The following is a 27,871-nucleotide window of genomic DNA, read 5'->3' as shown; positions in this document are numbered from 1 at the left end:
CAAGATTGCCAATTTAAAGACCAACTAGATCCGGTGTGGTGGTCCAGTATACCCAGGTGTTCCTGAGGGTGATTCATGCAGCCCCACAGACTATTTTCATCTGATATTTCACTTCCCACTAGAAGGACAGTCACTGATGTACAGTAATACAGACACATCTGAGGATAGAAACCTCTAATGCGTCATTTGACATCTTCAATATGAAAAACTAAAACCAAACCAAACATCAATCAGCTTGATCAAAGCTCTGCCCGGTCTGCTGACTTTAACCTTGAAAAAAGGATTCACTAAGTACGAAGGACTGGGGTGTCGGAGACCATTTACCAGCATCACGGGGCGTCACAGGACAGGTGCTTCTTTTTTGCTTTAACTGCAGCTACTGAGGATTAAGATTCTACCAAATATTTGTGGGGCAAGTTGGGTTTCTGACCATTTTCAGTGGTTTTGCTTTGCTAGTAGGTTTTGGGTAATCAAAAATAAGGAAACTGGAACACAAAACATTTGGAGTAAGGTGTAACTGGAAAAGTAAAAGTTAGTTAATGAGGAAACCTTAGAGCCGTCCAGAAATTTCAGGGGGTAAAGTTGGGTAGGAAGGGTTTAAAGGAAAACAGCGACCTCTTCTACTCCTTTTTCATCACGTTAGATACAGTTGTAACAAAACTGTCACTGTGGGAGCAGACACAGTGGGCACCAAAGGTTTACAAAAAAAAAAAAAAAAAAAAAAATAATAATAAAAAAAAAACAGAGAGAGGAGGACAAGGAGGAACGGAGAGGAGTAGTGTCGGGGATACAAGCACAAGCGCCATGGCAACATATAGAAAGAGGAAGAAAAGAGTTACCCATAAGTAGCCGCCGTTTCACCCGCTTGTCCACATCAGCTACTGACGTGGCATTGAACTCAGAGCTCTCAATTGCAGCCTCATCTTTCTCTAAAACACAAGTGACAAGGGGACAAACAGTGAGCAGCAGGTTAATGAGAAGCCCAAATGACCAGACCTTCAGCCCCTCTTGGCGTTTGAGCAAAAAACCAAAGCCAAGAAGCAAGAAGCGATGAAGAAGCGCCAAAATCCCTGTTAGAGTGTTAATCCCCAAACAATTGATAAATCCCCCAGAAGAAATCAAAAGAAAAAAAACAAAATAAATGAAAATGATCAGTATCAGTGTGTAGCTTACAAAATGAAGCAGTTGGTAGGCAAGTAGGGAGGGAGGGAAGGAGAGGGGAGAGGGTTCAGGGCTTACATATGAAAAAAGTAAAAAAATAAAAAATAAAAATGATAGAGGTGTGGGGTTTTGGGGATGGAATAGGGTTGGGGTGAACGTTTTGGGGGATTTTAGTTCTGATGTTGACGCTGCTGTTGTTGCCGATGGAGTTTCTGTCTTCCATATCAAACAGCTACGCTTTGTCAGCAATGATTTCCTCACATTAGGATGGAGAGGAAGTCAAGAAAGGAGAGAAGGAGAGGATACATGTCCGACATTTCCAAGACAAGCTGCCTTAAATGTGGGCACAGAGACGGGAGCAAAAGAAAAGTGGGTGACGATAACGACAAGAGAGAGGAGGAAGGGGCGGGTGCAGGGGAGGAAGACGCCAGGTCGAACAGCAGAGTCTGGAGACCAGAGCGATGACAAGATGACTGGGATGAAAATGATGAACAGAGCAGGAGGAGAAAAGCAGCAGAGAGAGAGAGAGGGAGGGAAAAGGACAAATTGAGTCCCATCATGGCCCACAATGGGAGAGGTATGAGGGAAGGAGGGGTGCACACACTGAGGAATGGGGTTTGAACGGGGGGGGGGGGGGCATGCAGAGAAACAACAAAGTAGGAGGAGGTAGTCTGGGGGCAGCGCTGGTTGCCTGTTTGTCTATGGAACACATCACAACTGGCTTTAACAGTCAACGCTGGAAAAACCACATTCCCAAAGCTGGGCGGGGGGTGGGGGTGGGGGTGGGGGCGGGGGGCGGGGGGGCGGGGGGGTGGGGGTGTTTGAAGGGGGGAGAGGGAGGAAGGTTGCGGTGACCGTGGTGGTAGGAGGAGGCGAGATGGCTGTTAGGATGGCATGTGTGTGCTGTGGTGGTGGGGACGGCAGGTTTGGCGACGGCCTTTCACTGGGCCTGAGTCATTAGGGCCTGAATGAGAATCTCCCTGTGAATGGACGCCACTAGCTGCAATAAGACTGGCCTTTGATGTACACACTTCTCTAGGGTGGTGGGTGCTGAGGGGGGGTGGGGGTGGATATTGGGGTAATTAACATCCCTTCCATTGCCCAGCCCCAGCCCTCCACCATTTTTCTCTCTCTCCTCTGCGGCGTGGAGGACTCTCTGAAGCCCACTCAGGGATGAATGGAGGCTTTCTGGGGCTCGGCTAACGGGTGAAATGTGGCTGTGTGAATGTGTGTGTGTGAAATTGTTGAGTCGAGAGCCCAGCGCATTCCAGTGTGCGTGCTTTAGAGCATCCGCCTGCTCGAGCGTGTGAAAAAATCTGTCATAGAGGGAGATAAAATGTGTGTGTGAGAGAGGGAGGTGGATGTGTGAGACAGGTTGAGAAGAGGTGGGAAGAGAGGAATCCCAGCCACTCGCTCCTAAAGAGTGTATGGGAAGAAGCGGCGGTTGGAGGCCCACAGAGAGGGGAGTGTTTTAGAGAGCCAGACCTACACAGGATGACAGGGGTGGGGAGTTGGGGGGGTTAAACCACTCTACACTACTACAGCTAGGAGGAGAATGCTAAAAAAAAAAATGCACTGGAAGGAGACAGAAGGACCAGGGTTGCTAAAAACAACAACAACAATAAAAATGTTCTTCAACTCAAGACGGAAAAAATTAAAGAAAATAGTTTAACAGAAAAAGGAAACCACAGAAATGCAGTGCAGGCTCTCCCATGCAGCTGGACACGCAGACGAGCAGAGACAGACAGACTAGTGTGGCAGACAGGTGGACAGCGTGTGAGTGGACACATGCAGCAGGAGGGCGTGCTATGACAGTGAAGGAGGTCCCTGCCTCTCTATGGAGGTGTGTGCAGCTGGGACACAGGCTGATGATGACGGGGATGACGGGGCGTGGAGGTCATTTTGGTGTGGGCGGGGTTCGGTTTTCGGGTTTGTCTGGATGTTGTGAGAAGGCTGAGGATGAGGAGGTAGTGAGAGAGCTGGAGGAGGAGGAGGAGGAGGAGGAGGAGGAGGTGGTTAGGTTTGCTTTCGTGGGAACTTCACCTAAGATCAGGCTGCAATTGAGATGTCTGCTTTTAACCCCCACCCACCCAACCCCACCCCAAACACACACACACGCGTACACACATACACAGAGTCACTCTTTCCTCTTGTGCACTGAGGATTATTTCTTATTTCCACCTGATTTGGTGTTAACATTGATGCTCAGACAAGACAGGCAATCAGGTACTATCACCAGAAAGCAGGAAGAGGAGGAGGGAGGAGGAAGGGGGAGCAGAGGGGCAGCACTATATAGAGAGGGTAAGAGGGGGTTGGGGGGAAGTAAAGGTTGGCCCACAGAGCAGCTGGAAGTCTTGGACCACAGACACAGGGGTCCTTTCTCTCGTCAAGAGAGATGGAGAGAGAGACAGAGAGAGAGAGAGAGAAAAGACACAGGACATTAGGAAAAGAGGGAGAGTTCCCCCTCGTCTCGTTCAGGTTCCTCTTAACAGCTTTTTCTTGACGGCGAGTTTCACTTCTTCAATCCAGCTGCAAAGAAAAAAGGTTATGGGCAGTGAAAACCTGGCGCTGCTGGTCAGCAGGCCGTCTGGCCGCTGCAGAGACAGAGGGAGGTGTCTCCAGTGTTCGAACACATCAACATGACATCAGATAACTGTGTGTCTGTGTGTGATCAGCAGCGCTGACATCACTCTGAGACGTCTGTCAGGGAAGAATGCGTGTTGTCGTCTGGCTGGGAGCAGGAAGCATGAACCAGTGTTAACTCACACTCAAACATGGAAAAGTTGACTTTATTTCATTTGGTTACTTGAGATTTACAGTGCCCAATTACAAATGAACCCCAAGCTGTAAACAAAAGTGGTGACCTGTCATCCTGCCAGCTCAGAGATTCTGGCAGCAACCGATCCAAGCTCTGCACTTCAGTGGCTGCTGTTTCAGGGAGTTCTGCCTGGAATCAACTGCCATGAACACCAGTCAGTACTTGAAGAAAGAGCTAAATAAGATGTCACTGCAGACTGTGGCTTGGTCTTAGTTCATTTTGTCATTCTGAGGAGCTGCTGGCTATCCAGCAAGTTTGCTGTGATGGATGGGGATTTTGTCCTGACGAAGCAAAGAGCAGTTATTTCAGAAAAGGATGGAGGCCTTCTTTTTGTGCTCTCATCTACCTACAGGGCTGTTAGCTCACAGTTCAGATAAACTCTGTGTTCCTGCATGTGTCTGTTGGAGTGGGCCCACATCTTAAAGGTGTTTAGATTCTAGGGCTGCCCCCCGATCAAAGATTTTCCCTGTTCCACTGGTGGTCCTTAGTTCAAGCCAATAGTCGACTAATTGTCATATTTATGACAAAATGTAATTAGTTAATATATATTTTGGCATTCAATTCAAACCAGAAAATGGTTTGACAGAGATTTTCATAAGTAACATGACTAACACTGAGAAATACAAAACAAACACATGCAGGAAACAAGTCACCTGTTTATAACAACAGCAGAAGTGCTAATGATTCTGAATGTGAATGTGACTGTCAGAGCGAGCAGCCATGCTAAGTTGCTAACGTTAGGCTACTTACTTGTTTCAAATGACAAGTGTTGTTTGAGGTCAAAGAATGATAGGTGAATGTCTCACCTTCTTTGGCCTCTCAAAATGACCCCACACATCCCAGTGTGTGGTTACTGTAGCAGACAGCTTCTTCAATGAGGACACAGGAGGCTGCGCTGGAGCACTCTCTCACGCCTCACAGCTAAATAACTTTTCTGAACTGAGTTAATTCTTTTTTATCTGGTTGTATTTATGAGATTCACAACTGTACTAATACATCAGTTGTCATTACCACAGCTGAGTATTGCTGTTACCTGAGCTCTGTACACACTAGATACAAGTTTTTGATAAGTTGTGCACACAATTTTTTTATTCATTCCTCTTAACTTACTAGTTCTAATACAAAGTTAAAGAACAGAAACTTCTATCTTCCCAAAGATAATAAGATTAACAGGCAAAATGTTGACTGTAGCCTATCTATATACATCAAGATTCAATTGTACTAAACCCACTTTGTGTACTTTGTACAGCCGTATTGTTGCTAGGCTAGCAAGTGTTTTCAAGTTTGCTTTATAGTGGGTCAGCTGTGGTCAGCCCAGTTTAACCTGCAGGAGTTTCTGCAGGCTGGTGTAACGTGTTTTGTTGCTGTGGAAGAAATAAATTCATGAGTGAAAACCAGTTCATGCCGTTTCATGGTGTCTTTACTGCAGAAATGAAGCAGGGGAAACATCTGTCAAACAGCCGAGAATGACAGCTGTCACTTGGCCACGTTTCTATTAACCTGCTTAACTTTAAACTGTGAACTAAAGAACGAGAAATGGAAACAGATGAATTTCAAAAAAACTCAAATGTCGCAAAGAAATGTCTATGCTGACATGAGGAGGTTTTTCAGATGATTAGACAAAGCAGTATTTCACAAACGTGAAATGGAAGCACTTTTTCTGATGATGATCGCCCTAAAATCCCTGATTCATGGCCTCTGTCAGATATAAGAGGTTTGTCTTTGTGTCAGTACCTGAACCAGACGACTCGATGCCTTCAATGAAATACGACTGCTGCAGAGGATTAATCGTCCCAGCAGTTATCAGATGCTGAAAATCTGTCGCCATGTTTAATTGGAACAATATTGAGTGAATAAAATTTAACATCACTGAGTGGAAACACAGAACATTCACAAAAAAATAAAAATAAAATAAAAAAATGCTTCAATTTTGCACAAAAATGCGGCTAAAGGGTGAGTCAGGTCTTCCTTTATTTAAGTGAATACACTGCTCATTTCTGCACAAGAATTATTAATGCAAGGGTACAAATTACAAAGTTGTGTGCACAAATTATCAGTATATTAATAGCTGTCTGAGCTCCATGTATTACAGGCCTGGAACAGCTGCAGTCAACTGGCTATGAAGGAAAAGAAGTGATGAAAGTTGCTTCCAGGCTTGTTGCATTTATACCAGGAGGAAGGAGGTAAAGAAAACAGAGTTATGAATAACTCCACTTACCTGGAACACCTGATTCATCATCTACTGATGAGAGAAACAGCAAGTTGAAAAATGAAATCGCAGGCAGCAATTTGCGGGTTCGAGCCTGCGGTTGTTGCTACAGTAATTTGTCATATTTACCACTGGAAAAGGTCAGATTGTTACTGTCACACATTACCAGTCAACACTGGTCTAATCTCTCCAGTGTGTGTGTGCAATTCATCAGCAATCACAAACATGACAATACAGCAGTGTTCAAAGATTAGGTTCTGACACCAACCGTACGTTTTAGACTGAAACAGCCAGTGGCACTGTTTCCATTATGACTCATTATATATCCATTCATTAGTCAGTGTTAGCGCTACGCTAACAAAACACTGTTCTTACTGTTAATGACAGCGCTGCCATCAGGCTGGTTCTAATCTTATTTCATCATCAACAGTCATTGGACCAAGTTTCATGTCTCTGACTCATTGCAGCAAATTGAGCATAGACATAAGATGGCAGATAATGATGAACAGGCCACGCCCACATGCGTCAGTTAATATGTCACTTCAGATTTTGGTAAGTACCCGCCCCCAGGCCATCTTCACCTAAGGTACCAGGGTTTGAGGTACACGTTCTTGGTATTTGTGGCGTCCCCTACGGGTCAGGCTCAAAATGTTTTGTTTACCAAGAGAATATCTACCAAGATTTAGGATGATTGGACAAATCGTTAATGAGTTATGGCCAATCTCCTGCTAAGCCCTGCCCTCTTGTGAAGTTTATTGGTCGATAGCTTGAAAACTAGATAAGAGATCCACAAATTTTACACAGCTGGCGATGAGCTCAGTCCAATGAGGATCGACAGAAAATTTGGACTTACGGTAAAGAGGAGACGTCAAAAGTGGGTTTTTCAACATGGCCGACTGTTATGGTCATCGAGGGTTTTTTTGTAGAGCTCATGGAGCTGGACTTGTGTGTCCACTTTCAAGTCAACCAGACTTAGGGTGTGACATTTAGAAATACTGACAGTGTGGATTGATTGGTTGCGGAGATGATTGTGTTAAAGTTGTTTCACTGTAACACAACGTTTATCATACAACAGATGTCAAACAGCTGTGACGGCCTCAGGGTCAGTGTGCACGCCATCATGGTCGTCACTTACCGATGCAGGTCTTGCTGTCTGAGTGCAGGGCGTATTTCTGATGGCAGCCACACACCGGCCCCGTGTCCGTGTCGTCACATGTGTGCTGACAACCCCCATTTCCATAGTTACACGTCACTGAAGACAACACAAAACATCAAAGTCTTACTCAGGGCTCAAGATATTTTTATTACTAACTAATTGTTTAGCTACAATAATGACAGGGGAGGACGGAAGCCACAAGGGACATTTTTAATATGTCCAACTGGATATATATGTGGGGCTTGACTCAACAGGTAGGTCATAAAAAGATGAAGAGAGTGAGAGAGACGGAAAGGAGAGGGGGAACAGACAGAGTGAGAATTAAATAATATAAAATACAGAGAGAGAGAGAGAGAGAGAGAGAGAGAGAGAGAGAGAGAGAGAGAGAGAGAGAGAGAGAGAGAGTGAGGTAGATAAACTGAGGCGAAGATGTAAAACGAGAGCAGCAGAAAAAAAAGACATTTCTAGTAGATTTGTTGTGTAGGAAACGTGATCTCCAGCTGGATTATGTTCAGAGGGAAAATATGTTTGGAGCGGATGAAGGACTACATTTAATAAGAGGGTGAGTTCAAAGTTCACGACTGTCAGAGAGACTAGATCACATCCAAAGTCCTGTCGGTGGTTTAGACAGAAGGCTCTCAAATACACTAATACCGACAGTATCAGTAAATGTTCACAGGTGCACAGTTTCCACTAAAATATCTGATGTTGCTGGACAATATTAAATAATATCCACTCGTTAGAGAGTTTCATGGTTGTGTTCAGACTCTCACAGCTCTGGGTTAAGGTCAGGAAAAGGTCTGAACGGTCAGACCAGGTCCTGGTCTGGTTTAATCCAGAAAATGTCACAGTTCAGTGTTTTCAGGACCCAACTGCCGATGTACCTGAAGGCAGGTAGGTGCAATGAAGGTGCTTTAATAAATGAGCAAAGCTGGGTTGAAGCAGAAGAACAGAGAACCGGGCAAACAATGAAATGATAAAACATTTTTAACATGTAGGTGTTGTTCCTGTTCTTCTTCTTCTGCAGCCTCAGAGCTGAGTCAGCCCAGGGATGCTGAGGAGACAGGAGGAGGGAGCAGGAGAACAGCTACAGGTGTAAACACTGGATCTGCACAGTGTGTTGTGCAGAGGAGAGGAGGCAGTTTGGAATATTACACCATTATACTGCAGATTATATGTTATGACTGCACCATGTAGCAATTTCAACATATAACATATGTTATAATATGTGTAGGGGTCCTTCTTCTCATTATCGTCTTATCATATTCTTATCATTATTCAACTGCATAAAGAACTATAACACTGAAGTTGAAAATCAAGGTGTTACTTCCCTGTGTGTGCCTCCTGTGTCATGTGACATGGAAATTACACTGCCATTACCAAGTTTGAAAATATGTCCCCTCTGCTACGTGTGGTGTATTATGATGATCATAAAAGGTTGGAAACATACATGGACAGAGAGCAAAACAACCAACATACACACGAGGTAAATCATTTCAAAATAAAACAGGAAATAACAATACAAGAGTCACATAGAGAGATAAAGTTTATGGTGACCTCAGACACCATGTGTGTCTCTGACCCTCACTAACGTGCTTGTGTTGTCTACACCACAGACAGGACTGTGGATGTAAACCTGGTCTCTGGTCTGATGCTGAATCTGTTTCCTGGCAGACAGGGTTGATACAGGACTAGAGTCTGACCAGGAAGATTTCAGCTCTACTAACTCAAATGTAATACTACTACAAGGACAGGGATTTCTGGGGGGGCAGGAACCCAACTGGGGCTCTAGGTTCTTGTGTTTGAAAAGCAGGTACAGGTCTCTGGGTGACCAGAAGGAGAGACGACAAGGGGCAGAGGCACAGACAAAGGTTCTGTTTTAGAAATTTGACATAAAATGACATAAATAATTTAGGAAGATGTGACCAACATGATGTGGGAGATGTAGAGGAGCGGCAGTTAAAGAGAGGGAGGGAGGCGGGGAGAGGAGATTGTAACTGCAGAACTCCTCTTGAAACGTTTGGAGAACTCTTTTGGAACGTCACCCCTCATCTACCAGACAAACACGGGCTCAGCTTAAGTTCTTAGGCTCTAAAGCTGCCAGAGAAGTGGTTTGATTAACAGGCCTCAAACGGAGACAGAGCTGAGCTCTATGGCAGACTGCTGGGATCCTAATTTGTCTCCACATTTGTCAGTGTGAAGAGGGAAAGAAAAGAATGATGAGCTTCTCTAGTCTTTGTAGTTCTCTAATGTGAGAACTTTGAATTATAGGTAACTCTGTGAAGAAAAAAGAGAAGAGACGAAGGAAGAAATGAAAGAAGGATGAGGCAGGAAGCAAAGGAGGGAGAGGATGTGAAGGAGGAGGAGAAGGTGGAGAGAGGCAGAGGAGGAGGAAACGGTGTGTGTGTGTGTGTGTGTGGTAGACATAACTGCTGTCTCTTTCATCACTCATTTACTACCGTCCTGTGCTGCCATGCTCACCAGGCCGGCACAGCACTGAGTCCCTCGCTACTAATGAAATATTACCACAGTGGGGGTGGGGGGCGAGGGGTGAGGGGGGTAGGGTGGGGGTGGGGGGTGGGGTTGTGGATACGGGGGGGCAGAGGCTTTCACAATCTGTACACTCTCACCGCCTGAGAGGAGAACAGGATGTGTTGCCAAACAAAGTGTAACTAAAAGCTTATTTTTCCTTCTCAAAGACAGCAGCCCTAAATTCCATGGCTGCAGGCGCTTGATATGAGGAGGGAGACACAGGGATGGAGCGGGGGGGTGGAGGGCGGAGGGGTGAAGGAGCCGGGGGTGGGGGGGGGGTGGGGGTGGGGGTGGGGGGGGTTCTCTCTACTGAATCCTTCAGCACCTTCAGTTTGGTCTGAAACACTTGAAGGTTGACCCATGAGCACAGTCACGTACTGGTATGTGTGTGTGTGTGTGTGTGTGTGTGTGTGTGTGTGTGTGTGTGTGTGTGTGTGTGTGAGGGGCAGCACTGAGGTCAGCTGTGGTACGTACATGTACAGTCCTTCTGGTTTTTGGCCAGCTCGAAGCCTGGCCGGCACTCACACGACACCCCGCCTTTGCCTGGAGCCTCTCTGCAGATGTGGGCGCAGCCGTGTTCCTTGTTCATGCAGTTCATCCCGTCTGTGGAGGGGACAGAGAGACTTTAATGACAAACGACTGCAGAGAGGAGACATCAGCTGACTAGTGAAAGACCGTCAGTGTTTTAACACCTTCATTTTTAACTAATTAAAAGTTTAACACCTAAGCCCTCTTCATCAGGACTGGGTGGGTGTGGTTTGATTTGACTGACAGGGACCAACCAACCCACTTCTTGGTGCATATGTAGCCCCTCCCACATCAGACCAGTGAGGAGAGCTCAGATGTGTCATGTGAAACCTGCTGTCTCATGTAGGAAACTGTCAGTCAGAGAACCCTTTAAAAACATTTTCCCTCCTCCACACAGAACAACAACAACAACACAACCAACGTTCTTCATTATGATGCAAGGCCAGTTTATTTCTGCAGCACCACTCAGACACAGTTCAAAGAGCTTCACAGAGGCATGGACATACATTCAAACAGAGCATTAAGGAGACATTAAAACAGCATTGGAGAAGACATTTGAAGAAAAAATATTGAAATAAGTCACATCAAGATGACATGAAATTAGATCAGAAACTTAGGACAGCGTTTAAAAGAAGAGCTGAAGTGAGAAACAACCTTAAACACAAAATTAAAGAGAAGTTAGCATGAGTTTTATTGGTGAGCTGCAGCAGACAGGGATGTTTTAACTGAGCTGACAGTCTGAGCAGGTCTCAGGTGTTCAGAAGGCTGGTTCCACAGGTGAGGAGCAGAGAAAAGCTAAAAGCTGCTTCACCTGCTTCTGGTTCTGGTTCTGGGAACAATGAGTGAACCTGTCCCAGATCACCTGAAGGGTCTGGATGCTTCATTTCGCACAAGTAGATCAGAGATGTGTTTGGGTTGAGGACCATTCAGGTCTTTATAGACCAGCAGGATTTGAAATGTGTCCTCTGACACACAGGAAGTCAGAGCAGTGATGTGTCAGGCATGAGCTGCAGCTGAGGCCTGTGACACCGTTACAGTGGTCTGAAAATGTTTAGTCTGTACACTTCAGACTTCAGGTACAACTCGGACCACTGCCACCTACAGAAGTTCTCAGATGATACGGCCATCATCGGATGCGTATCAGATGGGAACGACCAGGAATACAGGGGGGTCATCAACGACTTTGTCGGCTGGTGTGAGACCAACTCTCCAGATCAACGCCAGCAAGACAAAGGAGATGGTCGTGGATTTCAGGAGGAAGCCACCCCCCACCGCACCGGTGAGCATCCAGGGAAAAGACATTGAGACAGTGGACTCTTACAAGTACCTGGGTGTTTACTAACAATTTTGTTTATTAACAATAAACTGGACTGGACTACAAACACAGACGTCCTCTACAAGAAGGGCCAGAGTCGACTCCATCTGTTGAGGAGACTGAGGTCCTTCGGAGTTTGCAGGACCCTGTTAAAGACCTTCTATGACTCTGTCGTAGCATCTGCCCTTTTCTACGCAGTGGTCTGCTGGGGGGGTGGATGCACAGACAGGGACAGAAAAAGAATCGACAAACTGGTGCGGAGGTCTAGCTCTGTACTGGGATGTCCTCTGGAGTCTGTGGTGGTGGTGGGTGAGAGGAGGATGTTGGCAAAGCTGACATCCATCATGGACAACCCCCACCACCCTCTGCATGAGGCCGTGGGTGCGCTAAGCAGCTCCTTCAGTCAGAGACTGAAACACCCTCGCTGCAAGAAGGAGCGCTTCCGCAGATCATTCATCCCGACAGCAATTAGACTGTATAACGCATCATGACTCACTAAGTCACTTTACCTCCACTTCGCCACTTTATGCACACACCTTGCACCTTAAGTATGCATGTGTATATGCACGTGTACAGGTGTATGTATATATATGCAGATATGTATATATATGTGCGGATGTGTATGTATGTATGTATGTATATACACATTGCTCATGGATACTTGTTTTGCTTATTTATCAGCACATTCCACAATACATCCATAATGCATACTGTGTATGCTGTACAGAGAACTCAATGAATGTATATAGTACTCTGTTGTTGATAGTGTTTTGTACTTTTTGCTGCTCTTATTTCTGTGCTCTTTACCCCTGTGTTTTGGCTGCTGTAACGCACAAATTTCCCCGTGGTGGGATCAATAAAGTCCTATCTCTAAAAAAAAAAAAAAAATGAACACAGGAATGAGTTTAGCTCAGAGTCTCTAACTACACCAAGATTTCTGTTTGGTTTGTAGGTTTTAGTGTTGTGGATTCAAAGTGACACTGACTTTTAATCTTTCTTCTCTAGAGCCAAAAACAGTTATTTTGTTTTTTTTTCTGTGTTTAGCTGGAGAAAATCCTGCTACATCCACTCATTGATTTGTTCAATGCTCCTCCTCCTCTCATCCCCCTCCCTCTCCCATTCTGCGGCTAGTCCAGCCTCCAGACTAAAGTTGCCTATCTAGTAGTGGTCGAGTGTTGGAAGTGCTGCTGTGATGAAAATGAATCCTGAACCATTAACCAACCACTGAGAACAACAGGAAACTGTCTTCATCAGCTCCTGCACTGTGGTGTGGAGAAGCAAAGCCATCGGTCCAATGAACTGCCAACGCTGCAGCAACATAATAACAAATCCATAACTCAGTCTGTCTCACTTTAACATCTGCACTATTTATTTTCTGTAAAGCCGCAGCATTCCCAGCAACCAGGCAGTGAACACAGTCCGTCACTGTGTTTGTTTTTGTGCAGATTATAATATTGTCTAAATATTTATTCTTATTAAAGAACTAACTGAGTGAGATGCTCTGGATGCCTCCTGGATCCAGCGGCTCTTGGCTGTGAAGGTGCTGTGGCTCGAGGAGGATCTCCAAACAAAGCCATGGACCACGTAGAAGAGTTTCGATGGAACAGCACATACGTATGTGTGTGTATGTGGATCACACATAAAATCACAAGGCATCAAATGAGCTTTAGCTCTTTTTGAATGTGCAGACAGTGATCAGCTGATGGGACAAAGGACTGTGTTGTTTCTCTGTTTGTTACAACTACACTAACAAAATAAATGATACATGATATAGTGATGAACTGTACTCCTCGGGGTTTGCAGCGTGGCTCTCACCACACCACATCTAGACTTGGTTCAAAGACACACCCCTTCTCTGGTCCCCATGGTGAATAATGTTCCTTCATGGGGCCCGAGAGCACTTCAAGTGCCTCATTAGGGTGCCAGAGAGTCCCCTTCACAAAAGCTCCTTTCTTAAACTCCACCATGGACCATTCCATCACAGTCCAAAATCAAAGGAGCCCGATCTTTAAAGGAAACTGAACATGATGAACAAAAGATCAAGCCCTCGTCAGCATTATATAACTCAGACAATATACTGAACGTTAAATGTGGGCATGTACTGATCCACAGTCAGATTTGGAGCCCGTACAATCCAGAAAACTAAACTTTCGACAGCTGCCAAAGTGTTGAGCCTGTTTGAAAACTAAACTCATAAGAAAGCAACGTATCTCCAATCAATTCAAACCTGGGAGAAGTCAAATAAACCGAGGCTGAGGGAGAAGTGCGGACACAGACCCAGCACTCGGCACAGCTGAGCCTAAAACAGCAAACACAGTGGTGGCCGTGGCGAACCGTGGCCTCTCAACATGTTCGACGTGACGAGGCAGCGAGGCCGAGAGGCCGAGCTGCAGCTCGCTGACACATACGCCTGTCAGGCCTGGAGAAGCCCCCCGGGTACCTAGATACATATTCAACCAGATCTGATGTCGAGTTCTGTTAAGCTCAATGTCAGTGTTGAGACAGACAGAGACATGAAGCCAATACAAATCTAACACATCCTAAAGTTCTTCAGAAATATGCGTCCTGTTCACAGAATCATACGTTTTTAACTAATATGTGAGATTTATTAAATACAGTTACTCTATGTAACACACCACAGCTCCAACTAATGCTCATTCTATAAAACTCGTGCTTTTACAGTCCGGTCTACCTTACATCACGAGGTTTAGCAGTACAGACAGGTGTGTCATTCAGTTTAACAGTCTCAAAATCTCAAAGGCTGAAGTTAAGATACACGCTATGCAGCGAGTCTCAGCCAAGGTTTAGACTGTCATCTCAATGTGGACTGCTCATACCAACCACAGCAAACAGGTGAAACCCAGGTTATCACCTGTCACACTGTTTCCTCCTCAGGGACTCAGTGAGGGGGATCAGTTTCAGCTTCACATCAGTGGAGACTCAGTGTCAGGACTCAGTTCTACATCTTTTCAATCAGTGAAGGAGATGAGGTAAAGAAGTGAACTGAGAGTCAGAGTCAGAGCTAGTTAGACATGTTAGTTAGAGGTGTGAGGAGAGGAGGTGCTGTCTGAAGAGAGGAGTCTTCATCAGGGTCTTCAGGATAGAGAGGGACGCCCCTGCTCTGAGAGACTTCAGGAGCTGGTTCCAGCATCAGGCACAACCACAGACCAGAACAGTCTGGACTTAGAGTGTCTGTGTGCAGGGAGGGTGAAGACAGACCACACTCATTAGAGGAGCTCAGTGGAGGAGAAGGAGCATCAGGCTGAAGGACTGAGCTCTGACCCAGAAGTCTCTCTGATAGCAGCATCAGAGACTGGATCTGGTTCAGGGTCAGGGTCAGTTAGTGGAGGTGGATGAGTAGCAGATTGACCTGTGACTTTTTCAGCTGATTGAGGACCGGATGTGCTGCTGCATCCTGGACTATCAGTAAGAGTTTGTCAGTCTGTCAGAAGAGGTGAGAGAGAACCAGGACCTGTTGTGGGAGTATTTCTGGCTTGAGACGACACCAGAGAGCATCACGGGTACGTGAAAGCAGTGATTCTCCAGTCCAATCTACAATGCCACTATTTCAGAGTCGTTTGCGACGAAGGCCCCATGAGATAATGGACATAGCGGTGCAATACCTCCATAAACACAAGGTGTCTGTTATGGGTTTCAAAAGCTCCTCCAGACAATGGATAAATGATATGTAATTCCATCCAGCACACTATGAGTATGAGTATTTCACCACAACATTGACTTGTGGTCAAGCAGGACGACAAAGCTGGACCCAGGTCTCATCATACTGCCATCCAGTGTGAGAGAGGGAGAGCGCCTCCTGCTTCACCTGCTACAGAGCTGGAGGAGGCCACAGAAGCTGAGCTGATGACTCCCACCACCGGCGGAGAGGAAGATCCCCCTTGCCTGGTGGATGCTACACAACGTTAACTCTCTGATGCCGCACAAACTGGCTCGCAAACACCTGTGCATCCCAGCCACGGGTTCACCATCACGGGGGGAACTGTTTAGTGTTGGGTGGGAAATGTGGCCATGTGTCTGCGCTCACATGTGAAATCTTTCCCACACACGGACAAAGTAGAATTTTTCATGCAGATCTATTTGACAGGTTTATAGAGGTTGATGAACAACTACAAACTTTCAGTGGTTGTGAACATCACTTTACAAGTCCAGAGTCTTTTTGACCCTAATGTGATCCCATGCAATCATATTAAAAGGAACAGAGGTGGCTGAGATATGTGTCCCACTCCACAAAAGCTGGGTCTTTCCCACAATGTAACCTGGCAGCTACTTTCATTTGTCATGCGCACACTGATAATGTTAACATACTGATGCTGAGCAGGTGTGATGTTGCAGTAGCTTGATAGAGATGTTGGGATGTCACATGATCCACTGATCAATAATCAGTTTGCAAAGACTTGAATCTTTCATTTATTGCTGTGACCATTGTGTATGATGTTGAAGAGGATGAGTAAGTGTCAGCAGCTGCCTGGGATGAAGGGAAAAAGACAAAAACTGATGGTATGATGAGGGAAATTGTTGACTCTAATAGTAAGTAAAGTACCTTTGATTAGAATGGTTAAAGCTGTGAGGGTGCAGACTGTCTTTACAGTGAAGCGTTGTGTGTGTGTGTGTGTGTGTGTGTGTGTGTCACTTCTGACTGCAGTCCTCCAGTTTGCAGTGAAAAGGCAGAGAGGAGGTTGACGTCTCTTCTCTCCAGCTCAGTGCGCAGCTTTGTTTAGACTGGGGAGGTCAGCAGGTTTACAACTACTGAAGCTCCTCACTGAGAGCCCCAGCAGGTCCAGATAAAACACTGAGGCACGTCTTCATGGCCCAGTAAGAGCCCCCAGGACACAGGCTGTCTCACACAGTCTCTCCTCTGTCTCTTTTATTATCCCACGTCTGTCTTTCTCTTCCACTCTCCCTGCCTTTCTTTATCCACCTCTCCACACATATCTCCCTCGCTCTCTCAGGAGCTCTGACTCTAGATGAGGTCCAAGCATATCACAGCCATGTTATTACAATCTGACTCTTGCAGTGTTACACCCCAAAGCCCCAAAAGTCTGGCTGGCAGAGCGTAATGGAGACAGAAAAAAAAAGGAGGAATGAAGTGAAAGACAGAGACAGATAGAGGGAGCAAAACTGATGAAAGAGGACAGGAATGTGGAGGAAAGATGGAGACAGTGTAGGATAATTTAGAGGTTCACAGTCGCTCTCCTCCCTGTTTCCTCTGAGGCTGATGAGGAATGAGGTGATGCTGAACGCCAGTCTTTCAGCCTGATCTCCTCCCCAGGGACAAAGACAGATTTCACAGTTTCACTCAACTGTGAAGCAAAGATGATGTTAGCTTTAACTGAAGATGTTGCAACATTTAAAATCTGAATCATTATACAAAGACTACAAAACTATAAACATAAAGTTAAAAAGAAAAAGGGGTCATGGTGTTGTCTAAATATCTTGCAAAACCTTGAAGGAGAAGACAAAACGGGAAAAGAACAAATTCAGAGTTTAGTTCTGGGAGGTTGTGACCCTTCTTTTGTTTATTTGTTTATCCATCTGGATTTCAGTCAGCTGTTATCAGCACAACAGCAACACTTAGTGGGGCACATAACACTGACAACCATAACACAAATTTAAGGCTCCAGTACAAAAGTGCCATAAATTTAAAGCTCCATATTTGAACTTCTCCATCGTTTTATCTGAAGTGTTGATCTCCATCAGAAGATATATTTGTGGTTTTAAGAACCAAAAACCATCTCAGTGTAGTTTTACATCTCCTCTCTCAGGCTTCTCTCTGGAGCCAATCAGAAGAGAGAATCTGAGCCTCTCTCCTGATTGGCTGTATGTTTTCTGGGTGATCCAGTAAAATTATAGTAGATTTCAGGTAAACACTCAGAGAAACCAAATCCTGCAAGGGCGGATGGTGGGTCCAGGAGGGCGGGGCCTGGGGTGTGGCTGAGGGTGGTGACTGCTTTGTTGTGACATCACAAAGTTCCAGAAGTCCTGACAGCTGGTTTTAAGGCTCAGTTTCTGAATACAGGCTGTGCGCATTTCTCTGTGGACTGAGGCTCAATAGGATTTGGATCAGGGCTCATAGAAGGCCACTTCAGAATAGTCCAATGTTTTGTTCTTAGCCATTCTTGGGTATTTTTAGCTGTTTGTTTTGGGTCATTATCCTGTTGGAGGATCCATGACCTTCGACTGAGACCAAGTTTTCTGACACTCGGCAGCACATTTTGCTCCAGAATGCCTTGATAGTCTTGAGATTTCATTGTACCGTGCACAGATTCAAGACACCCTGTGCCAGAAGCAGCAAAGCAGCCCCAGAACATAACCGAGCCTCCTCCATGTTTCACAGTAGGTACAGTGTTCTTTTCTTTGTATGCTTCATTTTTGCGTCTGTGAACATAGAGCTGATGTGACTTGCCAAAAAGCTCCATTTTTTTTTCATCTGTCCAAAGGACATTCTCCCAGAAGCTTTGTGGCTTGTCAATATGCATTTTGGCAAATTCCAGTCTCGCTTTTTTATGATTTGCTTTCAACAGTGGTGTCCTCTTCAGTCATCTTCCATTAAGTCCACTTTGGCTCAAACAGTGACGGATGGTGCGAACTGACACTGATGTACCTTGACCTTGGAGTTCACCTCTAATCTCTTTGGAAGTTGTTCTGGGCTCTTTGGTTACCATTCGTATTATCCGTCTCTTCAATTTGTCATCAATTTTCCTCTTGCGGCCACGTCCAGGGAGGTTGGCTACAGTCCCGTGGACCTTAAACTTCTGAATAATACGTGCAACTGTAGTTACAGGAACATCAAGCTGCTTGTAAATGGTCTTATAGCCTTTACCTTTAACATGCTTGTCTATAATTTTCTTTCTAAACCCCCTGAGATGACTCTCTCCTTAGCTTTCTGTGGTCCATGTTCAGTGTGGTACACACCATGATACCAAACAGCACAGTGACGACTTTTTACCTTTTAAATAGGCAGACTGACTGATTACAAGTTTGAAGACCTGTGATACTAATTACAGGACACACCTTAGTTTAACATGTCCCTATGGTTGCACCAATTGCACCAATCACCAGAAAAAATTCTTTGTATGTGAAAACATACTTGGCAATAAAACTGATTCTGATTCTGATTCTGATGGTCTAATTATTTTAAGTCTTTTCTAGGGGTACCATCATTTTTGTCCAGGCCAGTTTCATTAGTTTGTTTTTTTAAACGATTCTGTTGAACCACAATTCAGAAGCAATGTCTGATTTTCATTAGTTAATTTTCAGTAATTTTTTATGTATTATTCCTTTTGTCAAGTTATTTCAGTGACCATTGTGGGTTTTTCTTTCTTTAACAGAAGGGTACCAACAATTTTGTCCACGTGTGTATGTGGTACCAACAATACCCATAATGCAACTTGACCACAAGCAGTTCAGTCAGAGTGCTAATGCATCCTGTAGCCTGCAGCAGGGATAAGGAGCGGGCTACAGAGGTCTGTAAGCTCTCTTCTTTCTAACTCCAGACCCCCTGATTGTATTTACTTCCCAGACTTATACAAGTGTTTTCACATGTGCAGCAGCAGACCACTCCCCAACACCTGCAAACACATGCTGAGGTGGAAAATCAGTGCAGTTTTCCTTTAAAGTTTACAGTACAGTTTACAGTAATGGTCGTCAACACTGTCAATGAGCTGTGAGTATTTGCAGGGTTTACTGACCACCCCAGAGAGAAGGCACTCACTATGCTTATCATAATAGAGAGACGAAAGACAGACTGACTGACATCTCCTTGTCCAATAATAAGACTGTGTATATATACATTACTGCACAGGTTGGTGTGTGTTTGTATGACTGGGTGCATGCTTGTCTGTCCGCACAAATGTCTGAATTACCAGTGTTTGTACTGTGACTGTATGGTTAAGCACAAAGCCACCCATCAAGAACTCCACTTTAAAGGCCCCATCTAAATAAACCTTTTAAAAAGCCTCAAAGGAAACAACTTCTACTGCTGCTACAACTTCCTCTTCAAAGAAAACACTGCTGCAGGCTGACAGCAGCTGTTACATCACTGCTTTGTCATCTGCAGCGTCTTGTGTGTATTCAGTTTAAATATGTGTCGTACCTACTTTTCATGAACCTGGTCTGTGGTTTCATGACTGGAGTCAATCTGAGATTCAGCGTTTACTGGAAATTTGTGTAGCAGTGTTTTAATCAGTATGTTTAAAAGTTCTATTCACAAGGAAAATCTGGGTAACTAAACCAAACGGAGGCAATTCAGTCATTGGTTGCAAAAAGATGGAGACACTCTGAGCCTCTCTCCGGCGACTAACCCCATGGTCAGTGTAGTTTTACAACTCCTCTCTCAGGTTTCTCTCTCGAGCTCTAGTAACAACAGTTCACTCAGAAAACAGTCAGCCAATCCTCTCTTCTGAAGAGAGGATCAGATTAGTCAGCCAATCAGAAGAGAGGATTGAATCCTCTCTTCTGAATGATCCAATAAAAACAGAGCAGATTTCAGGTAAATTCAAGAGAAACCAAATCCTTCAAGGTTGGATGGTGGGTCCAGGTGGGCGGGGGTTGAGGGTGTGACTGCTTTGTTATGACATCACTGACGACTGGTTTTGAGGCTCAGTTTCTGAATACAGGCTGTGTGCATTTCTCTGTGGACTGTGGCTTTGATACTTTCACAGTATTAATATAGAACCTAGACCTGCTTTATAATCAGAAACCACATTTATACTATATGGACATTTAAGTAAATGATGAAGTGTGACAAATAATTCCTTTTTTTGAGTTTTGCAGCAAAAAGCTCACCAAACAGAAAAAAACTCAACTCTCCTCAACTGTATTCCTCCCCCTCCCTCAAACTTCCCATCCATGTTCTTGTAAATGCCATTTTAATTGAAATCTGTCAGACGCTGGCTGTGTGTCTCTGACTGCTCTGCTCCAACCACAGTGCTATAGGTGCTAAGCCATGAATTTCAATGAGAGCTTTTCTTCAACTGGCTGCATTGAACTCCTTTACATAAGGACTGTGCCTTTCCATGAACCCCTCACAATCTCTTCTTTAAACAGTGGAGGAAGCGAGTGCCACACACACACAGCGAGAGAGAGAGAGATAGAGAGATCCCCTTCCCTCATTCTTTCGTTTTTTGGACCTCACTCTAACTTCACACATCACTGCAGCAGTGCTGCTGATTTTCACATCAACTTTCATTTGGAGACATTAGAATAACAAACACAACACCAGGCTAAAATACCATCGCCTGTGATTATACAATGTGCACCATCAGAGAATGTTTGGAGGGAAACCAGTTGAATTAAAGCACTAAACTGACAGCAGTTTCGGGTGGTGACCTGGAGCAAAAAGACTTAATTTATCTTCTGCTTCTGTGAATCCAAAAGAGAAAGAAAAACTCCCAGAGCAATAAGAAAAAGAGGAGACCAGCAGCAGAAAGACGAAAGAAAGGTGGATGAGGAATGAGAAGTAGTGCTCTTAATTTAGAGAAATGAACACAACCATTAGCTGCAAATGAAATGACCTCAATAGTTCTCTCTTCTATTTACAGTAACTTGAACTACCTGGAGCACAGCCCTGAAGGTTTTCCCAGGATTTGTAAATTATTATTTCCTGGGAATAACTCACATTTTCCTGTAGGATTCCTGAGATTTCTGACCATAAATAAAGTTTGGTTTCAAAAACAGAAATGCAGAAAATTAATCATGAAGTAACATTTTTTATTTTTTATTTTGTCTCTCATATTCTTTACATTATGTTGTAATATGTTTAGTAGAGCAGTAAATTAATCAAACTTCAGACTACATTATATCTGAGGTAGAAGAGCACAAGACTAACCACAGCGAATCATGTGATCACCTTATTTTCAGCCAAGCGATTATGTGGGATGATTGATTCTTACTCTCAGATTCATCCACACCTTTGACAGTTTTGAAGAAGGCATCATTTCAGTTTGAGTACATATGACAGGTGGACACTGGGGCTGTCACTTTATATTTGACATTTCAACGTTCATTTAAACATGGGGAAAAACTGTTGGACTTCATCAGTGACTGGCTGGTTGACTGTTTTCTGAGTGATCCAATAAAAATATAGCAGATTTCAGGTAAACACTCAGAGAAACAAAATCCTGCAAGGGCGTATGGCGGGTCCAGGTGGGCGGGGCTTGGAGCGTGGCTGAGGGTGGTGATTGCTTTGTTGTGACATCACAAAGTTCCAGAAGTCCTGACGGCTGGTTTTAAGGCTCAGTTTCTGAATACAGGCTGTGCGCATTTCTCTGTGGACTGAGGCTTTGATACTTTCACTGTATTAATATAGAACCTAGACCTGCTTTATAATCACAAACACATGGACATCTACCTTTAGACTGGATGGAGCTTTAAAACAACTTTAAAAAAACTTTACATTCAATTCAAGATTCAAGAATGTTATGTTGAAAAGTAATAAGAATGTAATGAAAATAATGAACTTTCAATTCATTCATATGAATTGTGAGTCATTTTAAACTCATTCAAACCTGATTCTTTGGAAAAGGAACAGCCCTTGTGTACACAGACAGTCAAAAAGTTCATTCCCAGGATCCCACATTCCCCTGGTGTGTCCCAGGACTAAACCCAGGTCCTCAGTGGTGATCACACGCTGCAGAAGTTGGTGCAAGCAATTACTCATATTAATTATTCCACCTTTCTGCCCATCCTCAGCTCTAGCTGTCTTTCTCTCCATAACTGATGCCCTGCCCCCACTTCCTGTTTCAAAATGAAACATCACATGAAGACACAATGACACTGTGAAATGGGATCTGTTCAAATTCAAGCGTTGCACACACAGTCTGTTCTGTAGGATGCAAAGCTCTAAGTCAAACCTGAAGGACAAACAACACATAAAAATGGACGTGAATGAATGGTTACTTTCTTGCACTACCTGCTTGCAACGTCAGCACTGCAGAAATAACTAAAGACTAAAGGCAACCACATGTTCACTGTGATGGATTAGTTATAGGTTTCAAGTCCCTGCAGGTTGACTCTCCCAGGACACTGAAATGAACTGAAACCTGCCTGGAGGTAGAAAATGGTCACCAGCATACAAAGTGTACTTAATGTGTAGTTAATGAGCTACAACCTGCAAAACCACATTCATGGTTCTTTCAGTACACAGTCAGTGAAGATTCTCCACGGCTACACTGTCAAAGCAGCAACATCCAGAGAGACCAGTGCGCAGGAGAACCAGTGTCACATTAACAGAGTCCAGCTGCTGATGGTAGGGACACACAGCCTTCCTTAACTGACAGAGTAGGACTACAAAGTGTGTGTGTGTCTGTGTGTGTGTGTGTGTTTTAATTCCACTCCCCATGTTTCCTGTGTTTGCCACTGAGCAGCAGCTCCACAGCAGGTCAGCTCCGTGCCCTCGTATTAAACATTTCCACTGACCAAAGACAAACTCTGGGGCTAAAAATAGCTTTTGAGGGGAAAAAGAGCAGAACAGAGAAAAAAAACATGAAGCCCACCTTCAACTCACAAGTAAACAACCCCTATTTACCTCAGAGAGAGAGAGAGAGACCGAGAGAGAGAGAGAGATACTGCTCAGTCATAGACGCTTGTTTTCAAAGTTAAAATCAGATGCTGGAATAATGTTTAAACCGAGAGCGTCACTCTCAGCCTCCCCGCCATGCTGTGATGACCCAGTGTGTATGAGTACATATGTATAATCGACCTATAACAGACTGTTGTTGTTACAAGTAAAGTTGACGGTGAGGCCTCACCATAGAACAGCAGGCAGCCCAGAGGTAAACACACTCAGCTTCACAGCGTTCAACCACAATCTACATGGATGCTTGGCACAGTTTCACACGCACACAACAACCACCACAAATGTAAAAGCAGAGGCACGCACGCGCACACATGCAGGATTTCAGGACCTCAGACAACAGAGGGGAAAATTCAAAGATAGTACTGAGGACAGTAGCTTATTTACTGCATTATATTCCTTTAGAGACCCTCTGATGAAGATCAGGGGTTTCACCTGGTTAATGTCCACATGATGTTTTTCTATAATAAAGACACATGAGTGAAATATTCAGTCAGCACCATGACTGACTGTTTCCACCTTGAACTGCAGTGAACCAATGACAGTCTCATAAAAACAGATTCAGACAGTCAGGGATTCATACGTCATAGAACCTAAGGAACCAATCCTGTCAACTTGTGGGGATGGGGATGGGGATGGGGGGGGGCTAAATACACTTGAAATCTTGTCAGTACAGAGAGCCAGAGTTAGCATTAGCACAACCTCTAACACTGTGTCAGCCACTGCCAGTTACAAGCTAACAAACAACATAAACTAATAAAAGATGCTAACTACGCTAACTGTTCTGATCCGTCTGCTAGTCTCTGATTCTGGTCTCAACAGACTCCTCATCTGACTCTGGGTCTGACTGAGGCTCCAACATGAGGCTGAGTCTCTCTGATGTTTCCTCCTCTAACATCTTCATCCTCTCTGCTCTTTCACCTGGACACCTGGAGCCAGCAGGTGGTGGGCGGGGCCAAGGCCTGATCCAGGTTTCTCAATTGGGTAGTCAGAGTAAATAAGCCTCAGACCAGTTTTTATGAGAAAACATGTTGAAATGAATATGAATCAGAGCATTTAAAGGATTTTCTCAGAGTTTAGAACAGTTTAGAACAGAAACAGAAGTTTAAAAGTCTTCACTGACCCTCTGAACACTCTGAGATGTTGCATCTAACATGAATTTTGATGATGACTTTGTTCTGTCCAGTTTCCTGTGTGTTTATTTACCAAACTGGTCCTTCATGAAATATGAGTAAAACAGAAAACTGTACCTGAATAAACATCTGGTGACAGTATATCTTCAGTCTGGTGACAGTACATCTGCTTTATTCTTGTTGACTGATCAAATGACAGTGTTCAATAAAATATAAGATTAAAACCGATGAAGTGCTCCCACACACACACACACACACACCAGAGAGCTCAGTGTGTAGGTGTGTGACAGGTGAAGTGTTTGTAGCTTTTGATGATGTTAGTAATTGATGATGATGAGAGCCAGGTAGAGAGAGCCCCCCTGCACTTAGAGTTCCCACAAGCCCCCGGGCCATCATTTAAAAGCCTCCTGCACCGCACCTCCAATATCCTGCTTTGGTTTGTTTAAAGTGAGAATTCCTCCGTCATGAGGAGGATGTGCATGTGGCCGTGCACGTGAGTGTCAGTGTGGGAATGAATGCATGTTTGTGCATCTGTGTGTGAGTGTGTGTGTGTGTGTGTGTGTGTGTGTGTGTGTGTGTGAGAGAGTGCGGCAGCAGCCTCAGCTTCAGTCTGCTTCCTCTCCCTGCACAACTTCAAATAAACACACGCAGCTTCCATCGGTCCACTCCACCATGTTTGTCTCTCTCTGTTTATTTTTCTCTTTCTCTCCCCCCAACATGCACTCCTCCTCCATCGCCTGCTCCCACAATCCACTGCTCTCTCTGCCTTCCTCCCTCGACACAAGGTCTTTACACTGTGTATACATATTATGTGTCATATCTCCCCCCATTTAGCATTTATTATCAGTATATAACTGGTCTCTAACGGACTGTACTGCAGCTGTAATCAGGTCTAAGTATCTGTGTTTGTTAACAACTCCAACTCTAAGCTGTATAAACAGATACTAAATGACAATATTGTGGAACACAGCTGTAATAATATAAGTTAGAACAAATACTGAACTGTAAACAGATCTGTTTACAACTCAAATATTAATTACAATTAATCAATGAATGATCAAATGTTCATATGCTGCTCATAAATACTAAATAGGGGGACTTGAAGTAAAGTGTGAGGATATCTGTGCAGGGACTCGTGCTGCCATCTCAAAAATGTGTTTACAAGATATGATTTACGATCATGAATCATTGATGAGTTGTGTTTCCAGTTGTATTAAGCAACACACACAAAAAACTTCCTTCTCCTCATTTCAGTCCCTTTTGGTTTAAACTTTCATTGTGTGAAAATTTGCTGCTTTTCTTTGTCATATGTGATTTTAAACTGAATGTCTTCCGTTTCTGGATAAAACAAGGCTTTGGAAAACTGAGTTTCAAAATCAGCAGATTGATGAAAATGAATGAAAGTAATAGTCAGATTCAGCCCTAAACTTATCACAGAGTCGCCAGCTGTTATGCTGCATGCAGCAGCAGCGTGCATCAGGCCATTGCCCTCTGTTAACTCTAATCCCAACCATTAAATAAATCCTTCAAGGAGCTGCTGACGGGCTGGTTTCATCACTGCCGGCCCGGCCCGTAAATCACATGGAGCCGCTGTTCCCCCCACAGGGCTGAGCGGCCACCTACTGCTTCTCAAACTGTCAGGAAAAACTCAAACAGGAAGGAATTTAAAAAATGTAACTTAACAACAGACCATTAGGAGCAGCTCTGCAGTGTCAGGGCTCTCTCTAAACTGCTTTCCCATCAGAAAAAGTGTATTTTTCTTGACCACGGTCCACGGTTAAGGCTCGTCTACTCCACTCACAGAGACCCAACATTCTCCTGGAGCGCCAGGCGTCGCGTCCGCATGAGATGGTATTTAAAACTCACAACTCGCTGCCAGCTCCAACTTTGCCAGGAATTTTGGTGTTGAGCTCAGGGAAGAATTTACAAGCATATTGTTTTCACTTGGTTTTGGCTGAAGCTGCTTTGTCCAACAGGCACAATTCATAAATCAGACATAAAGACAGAGCTGGTCAGCTCTGAGGCATCGGTGTGATATCTAACACTGCACTGCAACTAATGAGTGCTGCTGCTGCAAATCACACACAACTGCACAACAGTGCACAATCATTCAGCGTTTTTATTAAACAACACCCTCACTACAATTATTTATGGCAGAGACTCACACACATTTGAATGCTGTTTCAGGGGCAGCAGGTAACCCAGGCCTTTCACTTTCACTGACCAGCCCCACTCCCCAGTTTTTCTCCCCAGAGTGGAAACAAGCTTCTCCTTCGACAAGCATGTCACCACTGGGCCCGGGAGCCACACCTGACTCATGTGGTCATAGCTCTTCCACGTCATGACAGATCAGGAACATTTGTTTCCCAACTCATGTTAGGGAGCTGACGGGCCAGAGTTTTGGTTCTTGCCTGGATATGCTTCAGACAAGAGCTGTGAAGCACAACAGAGTGGAAACACACCATAATGGAACAAACAATTGTTGCTAGGCTTTATTATCCCCCAGGCGAGTGTCAGGGAGAAAGAAATGAGCCGCGAGCTGACACTTACCATATGCAAAGCAACAATCTAACACAAACTGTCTCTCCTTCTCACTCATACAGCCTTGCACACACACACACACACACACACACACACACACACATACAAAACAGTGGTGTGCAATTATTTGTATCTACCAGACTATAATTTGAGAAGCTGGTTGAAGCCCAGAACTCCCTGCTGCTGCAGTCGTGGTGACTGGCACGTCAAGGTGAGATTAACGGGCAGAAGATGAGTCTATTTGATGCTGAACGTCTTCAGCAGACTGGCTGTCACGCATCATCATCATATACAAGCCAATTACACACACCTCACATACACACTCACAGAACTGAACACCCAGCCGGCAACCTGAAACATCCCTAACCTAACCCTAACCCTGAACATCAACAGTGAAGAGCTAAAAGCTGCAGCTCCTCCAGTGACCGCTAGAGTCTGGCCCCAGCAGACACCAACAACAACAACTCACAAATGTGCCCTGAATGTCTCACATGCAGACCCACAGCACACATCATCAGAGACATATATGGTCCTTGAAGTTAGATGATTTGTTGGTTTTGACCCAAATCATCTGACCCCAAGCTCAAGTTGTGACTTGACAAAGGTATCAATCAGAAGTCACCAACAGCCAGGATACAGACCCAGACCCTGTCCTATCCAGACCCGACCTATAACCTATAAATTATTGAGTAGCATTTCTATTTTAACAGGCGCATGTTTGCTTGTCTTTATGGCACCCGCCACATGACTCTACTCAGTGAGAATATGTGAGTCACCTAAATGAGATGATCTGAGCATTGGAGGGAGAAGTACCGTCCTAAGACCCTTTACTGCAGTAAAACCAACCAGTACAAAACTTTATTGCAGATACAGTCAGCTAGTTCA

At 44.5% G+C, this 27,871-nt stretch overlaps 1 protein-coding gene across 5 annotated transcripts in view; it reads right to left on the bottom strand.

The window, feature by feature from the left end:
• Positions 1 to 27,871, bottom strand: part of scube1 (signal peptide, CUB domain, EGF-like 1) — a 117,394-nt gene that overhangs the window by 48,067 nt on the left and 41,456 nt on the right. For 3 of the 5 annotated variants that reach the window (XM_071502873.1, XM_071502870.1, XM_071502869.1), the window contains exons 5-7: positions 10,351 to 10,479; positions 7,324 to 7,440; positions 840 to 929 (exon numbers count right to left, since the gene is read on the bottom strand). In XM_071502873.1, coding sequence (XP_071358974.1) covers positions 840 to 929; positions 7,324 to 7,440; positions 10,351 to 10,479 — 336 coding nt within the window. The remainder of the gene's footprint in view (positions 1 to 839; positions 930 to 7,323; positions 7,441 to 10,350; positions 10,480 to 27,871) is intronic. The other 2 variants (XM_071502872.1, XM_071502871.1) reach the window with 1 other exon arrangement.

Source organism: Trachinotus anak, unplaced genomic scaffold, assembly GCF_046630095.1.
Source record: "Trachinotus anak isolate AG129_WGS33_773 ecotype Australia unplaced genomic scaffold, CSIRO_AGI_Tana_v1 ptg000018l, whole genome shotgun sequence".
Lineage (NCBI taxonomy): Eukaryota > Metazoa > Chordata > Actinopteri > Carangiformes > Carangidae > Trachinotus > Trachinotus anak.
This window is presented reverse-complemented; position numbering and strand designations above follow the sequence as displayed.